Source organism: Triticum aestivum, chromosome 2B, assembly GCF_018294505.1.
Source record: "Triticum aestivum cultivar Chinese Spring chromosome 2B, IWGSC CS RefSeq v2.1, whole genome shotgun sequence".
Lineage (NCBI taxonomy): Eukaryota > Viridiplantae > Streptophyta > Magnoliopsida > Poales > Poaceae > Triticum > Triticum aestivum.
The window spans coordinates 690,199,413-690,207,241 of record NC_057798.1 but is presented as its reverse complement, the minus strand read 5'-3'; the positions used below and the strand labels follow the sequence as shown (position 1 = coordinate 690,207,241).

Below are 7,829 nucleotides of genomic sequence, written 5' to 3'. Positions count from 1 at the left end.
GTAACTAATGATAAAACTGTGCGTAAACGGTATTGCAATGATAGGAAACAAGGCTTAGGGTTCATACTTTCACTAGCGCAAGTTCTCTCAACAATAATAACATAGGTAGATCATATAACTATCCCTTAACATGCAACAAAGAGTCACTCCAAAGCCACTAATAGCGGAGAACAAACGAAGAGATTATGGTAGGGTACGAAACCACCTCAAAGTTATTCTTTCGGATGGATCTATTCAAGAGTTTGTACTAGAATAACATCTTATGACACAAATCAACCAAAACCCTAATGTCACCTAGATACTCCATTGTCACCTCAAGTATCCGTGGGCATGATTATACGATATGCATCACACAATCTCAGATTCATCTATCCAACCAACACAAAGTACTTCAAAGAGTGCCCCAAAGTTTCTACCGGAGAGTCAAGACGAAAACGTGTGCCAACCCTTATGCATAGGTTCATGGGAGGAACCCGCAAGTTGATCACCAAAACATATATCAAGTGGATCACGTGATATCCCATTGTCACCACAGATAAACACGGCAAGACATACATGAAGTGTTCTCAAATCCTTAAAGACTCAATCTGACAAGATAACTTCAAGAGGAAAACTCAATTCATCACAAGAGAGTAGAGGGGGGAAGAAACATCATAAGATCCAACTATAATAGCAAAGCTCGCGATACATCAAGATCGTGCCATAGAGAGAACATGAGAGAGAGAGAGAGAGAGATCAAACACATAGCTACTGGCACATACTCTCAGCCCCGAGGGTGAACTACTCCCTCTTCGTCATGAATAGCGCCGGGATGATGAAGATGGCCACCGGTGATGGGTTCCCCCTCCGGCAGGGTGCCGGAACGGACTCCCGAGAGGTTTTTGGTGGCTACAGAGGCTTGCGGCGGCGGAACTCCCGATCTATCTTTATATTCGATGTTTTTAGGGTACGTAGGCTTATATGGGCGAAAGAAGTCGGTCGGGGGAGCCTCGAGGGGCCCACGAGAGGGTAGGGCGCGTCCAGGGGGTGGGGGCACCCCCCTGTCTCGTGGCTTCCTCGATGCTCCCTTTACTTCAACTCCAAGTCTCCTGGGTCATAATATTCACAAAAATCACGCTGCCGAAGGTTTCATTCCGTTTGGACTCCGTTTGATATTTCTTTTCTTCGAAATACTGAAACAGGCAATAAAACAGCAATATGGGCTGGGCCTCCGGTTAGTAGGTTAGTCCCAAAAGTAATATAAAAATGTATAATAAAGCCCATAATCATTCAAAACAGATAATAAAATAGCATGAATGCTTCATAAATTATAGATACGTTGGAGACGTATCACTGGCTAGCGCAGGCTAGCTAGCTAGCAAGCACTCATGCCGCGGGCTAGATAGCTAGCAAGCAAGCACGCACGCAACGCTCGCCGTCCCCGCGCCTCGCTCGCCGTTTGCGCGCTCGTGCCGCGCTCGTCCCCTACGCCGCGCTCGTCCCCTGCCTCCCGCGCCCGCCGCGCTCGCCCGCGCCTCGCCCCGTGCACGCCCGCGCCCCGCCCAGCCACGTCCCGCCCGCGCGTGGCGCCCCGCCCAGCCCCGTGCCCGCGCACGCCCGTGCGCCGCGCCCCGTGCACGCCATGCCCCGCCCGGCTCTCCCTTGCGCGCCCAGGGCTGCTCCAGCGGGGGCTAGCCGCTCTCCCACGGCTGCAGCACGGCTCGCCGGTGGTGTGCACCGGCATGGGGAGGAGCAGAAGAGGGAGGAAAAGGTGGAGAGAGAGGATGGTGGGTGGGCATGGTGGGCCACGTGAGAGAGAAGAGGAGAGAGGATGACAGGCGGGCCAGGGTCACATGCAAAAGGGACACAGCCGGACGAGGACGAGCGAGAGAGTGTCCGCTTGTGTTCGTTTCAGACGCAAACGTAGACCAACTTTGCTCCGAGGATGGGTCGAGGCAGACCAGAAACGGACATTTTTTTAGGATGGGGTCGTGCGTTGGGACGTCTGATTTGTCCGTTCTACCTCAAACGGACAGACCCAGACGATTTGGGGTCGTGCGGTGGAGTTAGCCTAACCGCAAGCGAACGAGTGTATTCGTTTTTTTGTTTCAAACGAACAAAATTCAAACAAAACGGATGTATGTTTGGAGTCGTGCTGGAGTTGGCATGAGAAGCCCGGGTACAGGTACGATGCCAGAGACCGTGAGCTGTGCGACGGGTAGGGTGTCGACTGGACCATGAAGCTGCCGGTCCAGCCCCTCCCCCGCACCGCCGCACGCTCTTCCTCCTAGATCTCGTTTCGTGACGCTGCATTTGCACGCGCGTGAGCGTCCGTCCGTCCACGCCACCGCCCGGACCCGGAGGGCACCGTGAATTCACAAGCACAAGCAGTAGGAGCACATGCACTTTGGTCGGTTGGGCCTTGTTCAGGCTTTCAGCGCCTGCCCGCTCGTTCCCACTGCGTTTACTTCTCGAGGACCGCGCCTCAGGTGACCACAGAGACTGCACGGCACAGCCCAGGTGACAGACAGGTCTGCCACAGCTCTGCGACTGCGAGCTCCATCTCCGTTTTCGTCGTCTCCTCACCCCACGGGCGGCGAAACAGCACTGCTAATAGCAGCTCTGCGCTGCCTGCCATGTTCCAGGGCCGGATAACGCCGCCCCACATTTGTCACGTTCCCACTGCCGACACCACAAACTTGCAAATGTTTCTCACTGCAACATTATCGCTTGGAATCTACTACTAGCATCCTTCAGTTGGCTTAGGTTTCTCCGACCATTAATGGAGTCAGTAGGTACTCGTAAACCAAACCACCAAGAACCACAAAGCGCTGATGAATTCCTGGTGAAATGACAACAAGGTCTAAACTAAACATCACAGTAACATGCATGCTAATGAAGCGTTATTTATGTTACAGCGTGCCGCTCCGTAGCTCCCCAAATCTCCATCACACACACACAAACAGCGGAAGAACGGAAGAAATCATTCATCAAACTAAGCAGACGATTAACTAAACGCAAACCACGACGCTAATGAATTGGCGAACACGCCCTAATGAAGCAGTCTCGTGGCCGGCTTAGCCGAGATGGACCTCGGCTTCGCGCCTCTCGCCGCGCCTGGCGCGCACCACGAAGGCGACGGCGACCGCCACGCCGACCACCGCCAGGGCCGCGATGCCGCAGGCCACGCCGGCCGCGACGGCCACGGATCTGCGCGGCGGGGACGAACGTGGGTTGGTGTTGGTGGTGGTGGGCATCGCCGAGGCCGCCTCCGGCTTGGCGGCCTTGTTGTTGTCCAGCGCCTCCGGGAGCACGGCGGCCTCGGGCTTGGCGCCGAAGAAGGAGGCCATCTCGGGCGTCGCCTCCGTCTTCCCCTCGCTGCCAAAGTCCTTCAGCCCGTGGGACTCCGACCCGACGGCCAGGAGCGCCACCACACACAGCGCCACGAGCAGATCTCGCCGGATGGACGCCATTGCTTCGGTCGCCGATCGAGCTGCCGTTACGAGAATCAACAGTTAGTGGCTACCAGAAACAGCCTAAATAACAAACTGTTGCTACGATCTTGAACTGCTCTCTAGATTGAATGAACTGCACGGTGCTGCTACATATATATTTGGAGAAATGCAGAACGATCATGTGAGTCGATTCACCAAATGGCCGGACAAAAAGAGCTAAAAGCAACCAAGGAAGAAGAAAAAGTCACATGCACCGACAGATCTCAGTGTCAATCAACTACAAGCAGGAGCAGCTAGACGACCATGTTCTTTCTGCAGCAGCAGGCCATACTAAACAAACAAAGTGCAGATTTCCACAAAGGAAAAGCTCAACGCGAGGAGATTTCCTCGCTAGCTTTGCGCGGCACCAAGGAAGGAACGTACCTCGGAAGCTTCACGAAAGGATAGTGTGTGTGTGTGTGCGCGCGCGCGCGACGGAGAAAGCAGAGCAAAATAGCACTTGTGACTTGTGAGAGCTCTTGAAGATTCCCGGTATATATAAGAGCGCCTCCGTTGGCACGAGTATGGGAGTATGCGGAGAGCGAGAGGCTCGTGACGTGAGTGAGTGAGAACCCTATCTAATCAACCGATCACTCACTCAATACCATGCATCGCATGATGCATGTAGATGTGATGTAGGGCTCGTCGTTATTTGGGTGGTGGAGTGAGTGTGAAGCCATTATGATTTTTGACCACTGCCCCGTGCCCGCGGGAAAACAAAGGAGGTTGAAGAGAGAGGGGGTGGCCTCCCCCACCATTAGGTAGGCATGTGAGGAAGCCTTTACTTGGTTTACTAACCTCTCTGTCGGCTTGCTTCCACCCACTATTAGGAGAGCAGAGCGCTAGTCTCGTACAGTGCTACCACTGCTAATCCATCCCCGTGCCCAGATTCTGTGCTACGGTTACTGTACCTCCTTGTACTTTTCCTCGGTCGCGTAGGGGCCTGTCTATTCTATCCCGCCTCACGAGCCGCGCTTCACGGGCAAGCGATCGAGATCGACCCTCGTGCAGCGAGCGCAGTGTCCGGTGACCATAATTAGCTCATGCGTCGTCCGCTTCGTCGTAGCACTCCTACTACGTCTTGGCAGGCCATCACGGCCTCGAGGTCAAGTCACGCAACTCATCAGTCGTTCGCCTGCTGGTTGTTGGACGAACACGGGCGGGGCCGTCCTGAGTCCTGGGAGATGTACCGCGACGTACTAGCGCACATGCACGATTGATCACCATTGGCCGGTGACCCGATGGACCAGAGTGTTGTTTTAGGGGGTGGTAATTAGCGTTGGATCGGCACGGCGAGGCGGAGAATCTGATGAATAGTGTAGTAAGTAGGTCTGGTCCAGTGTCCAGTGCTAGCTAGCTAGAGGTAGCACTTACAGTACGTAGTCGATCCAACGACCTCGCAGGACAACATATGGCACCGAGTTCATTGGCCGGGCACGCCCTGCATGGGCATGCTGGGGCAGAGCGGTTAGTTGGCAACCCTTGTACACTACTCCCACCTAACCCAATAAAACCATAAAGGTCATCATCACCAACAAAAGGAGCCTCATCATATGATGCGTGATGCGTGAACCGGCACGATTGGGCACACCTACAGCGGCCGTGGTAAGTGAAACAGTGCACTAGTATCCATCTCATCATTATTTGAGCGAACGGATCAGGTCATTCGTGTACACATGACAGTGTAGATGATCTCAGGAAGCAGGTCCACTGTCTGTAAAAATATGGAGGAAATTTGCAGTGCAGGCTCCTGAAACGCTCTTGGACTGAAGATCAACATTCAGAAACTAACACTGGGTGCTAGATAGATTCAGGAGGAGCAAGAAGTATCTTCTCTAATCACAAAGTTCAACTTCATATGACCCTTGAGATCATCCTCCGGCTGGACATGGCACAAGAGGAGAGGCCCCTTAGCTCCAGTGAGCGTGACCTCAGGAGAGAGCTTAAAAAGGAAGGCCATGGCCTTGGCTGTTCTGGAAAGAGCCCGAAAGAGACAGTCCTCGCGAATCACCTTCCTCAAAGAGCGAGATGCCAACACTCGTTTCTTTCACCTCCGAATCAACCATTGAAGAAGAAAGAATTTTATCCACCGCCTCAAACATAACAATGGATGAGTCACAAATCATGATGACAAGAAAGATATTGTGCAATCTCATTTTGCTAAAGCTATTGGTAAAGGCCCCCCCACGCTGCAAGGACTTCAATTGGTCTTGCATCCCCCGTTCAACTTGCGACCCCTCAGATTTAGATGCCCTGTTCACAGAGGAGGAGGTTCGCGGTGCAATCTATGACCTCCCAAACGATAAGGCCCCGGATCCGGATGGCTTCACTGGGGCTTTCTTCAAGGAATGCTGGGACATTGTCAAACCTGAAATTATGCAAGTGATCAACAATTTCTCTGCCCTTCGCGTCTCCAACCTTCATTGGCTCAACTCCGCTAACATTGCTCTCATTCCCAAAAAAGATGGGGCAGAGGACATATCCGACTTTAGGCCCATAAGTCTTATTCATACTGTTGCAAAGATCATTGCTAAGATGATGGCCACCCGCCTTGCTCCTCACATGCCCAATCTCGTTTCCAATACTCAAAGTGCTTTCATCAAGAAACGAAGTATCCATGATAACTTTATGTATGTCCGCAACTTGGCTCGACGATTGCACCGCAACAAAACGCCGTCCTTGCTCTTCAAGCTTGACATCAAGAAAGCCTTCGACTCTGTGAGATGGGATTATTTGATGGACTTGCTTCGTCACCACCAGTTTCCGAGCCGGTTTCGAGATTGGGTCTCCGCCCTCCTATCCACGGCCTCATCTAGAGTTTTGCTAAATGGTGTTGCTGGTGATCCAATTAAGCATGGCTGCGGTCTTCGACAAGGGGATCCTCTCTCCCCTTTGCTCTTTGTCCTCGCTATTGACCCGCTCCACCACATCCTAGCCAAGGCCACCGAGCAAGGCTTGTTGCATCCTCTTCGTGGCCGGCCCATCCGTGCATCCTTGTATGCGGATGATGCTGCTATCTTTGTGGCGCCCATCAAGGATGATATTCACTACTTGGCTTCAACTTTGAGCTCCTTTGGGGAGGTTACTGGCCTGGTCACCAATTGCGCCAAAAGCCTTGTGGCGCCCATTCGCTGTGGCAACATCGACCTTGACAACATTCTACAGGCCTTCCCGGCAGTCCGTACTACTTTCCCCATGCGATATCTTGGTCTTCCGTTGTCGGTTACAAGACTAAAGCGCATCCACTTTCAGTATTTGGAGGACAAGGTGGCAGGCAAGCTTCCGCCTTGGTCGGCAATGCATGTGGCTACGCCGGGGCGCATTATTTTGGTCAAGGCCGTGCTCACTGCCATTGCCATTTACCACCTCACGCCTCTAGATCTTCCGGTTGAAGTGATGAAGAAGATCGATAGCCTGCGACGTGCCTACCTTTGGGCGGGCTGTGATAAGGTGACCGGCGGAAAATGTGAGGTTAATTGGGATCTCGTCTGCAAGCCCAAGATTTATGGTGGACTGGGAGTGCTCAACCTCCAAAAATTTGCAACCGCCCTGCGCTTGCGTTGGCTCTGGCACGAATGGGATGAACCACTTAAGACTTGGTCTGGCTCTGGAACACCTTGCACTAGCAACGATAAAGATCTCTTCGCGGCTGCTACACGGGTGTGCATTGGAGATGGAAACAAAGCTAAGTTTTGGGAATCTCCATGGTTGGACGGCCTCCGGCCTAAAGATATTGCGCCAAAGATTTTTGAGCTGTCAAAAAAGAAAACGTGCTTGGTCAGGAAAGCTCTTGACAACAACCTTTGGGTCCGCCAAATTGACACTCGGCAGGGGCTAACCTTGGACCATATTCAACAATTTGCAACACTTTGGGAGATGCTTGCAGATGTAAACCTCAACCAGGGTAGCCAAGACACAATATCTTGGAAGTTCACCAACAGTGGCGAGTACTCCGCCTCCTCGGCTTACATGGTGCAGTTTGTCGGTCTCTCATTTTGCCCAATGAATGCTACAATCTGGAAGATGTGGGCTCCTCCGAAGTGTAAATTTTTTGCTTGGTTGATCTTCCAAAATCGTGTTTGGACAGCCGATCGTTTGCTGCGCCGAGGTTGGCCAAACTGTAATTTGTGCCCTCTCTGCAAGCAAGTGCAAGAATCTGCTACTCACCTCCTATTCCAATGTAGGTTCACTGTACGGATCTGGACTAAAATTTGCACTTGGCTTGGCATTCTTGACTCCTCACCAATGATTTGGCGTCATGAAGACTCAGTTAAAGATTGGTGGCTTAAGGTGGTTAGTGGGGGAGGTGACCACAGGAAGGCCACCGCCTCCTTGATGATGCTTGTCTCATGGGAA

At 52.5% G+C, this 7,829-nt stretch overlaps 1 protein-coding gene across 1 annotated transcript; it reads right to left on the bottom strand.

Annotated features, from left to right (window-relative positions):
• Positions 1-2,797: 2,797 nt before the first annotated feature.
• On the bottom strand, positions 2,798-4,109 carry LOC123042108 (uncharacterized). The gene is made up of 2 exons (XM_044464630.1): positions 3,858-4,109; positions 2,798-3,472 (listed from the first exon to the last, which is right to left on the bottom strand). Exon 2 carries the CDS (start codon positions 3,450-3,452, stop codon positions 3,057-3,059), a length of 396 nt encoding a protein of 131 aa, XP_044320565.1. The 5' UTR covers positions 3,453-3,472; positions 3,858-4,109; the 3' UTR covers positions 2,798-3,056.
• Between the last annotated feature and the right edge of the window lie 3,720 nt (positions 4,110-7,829).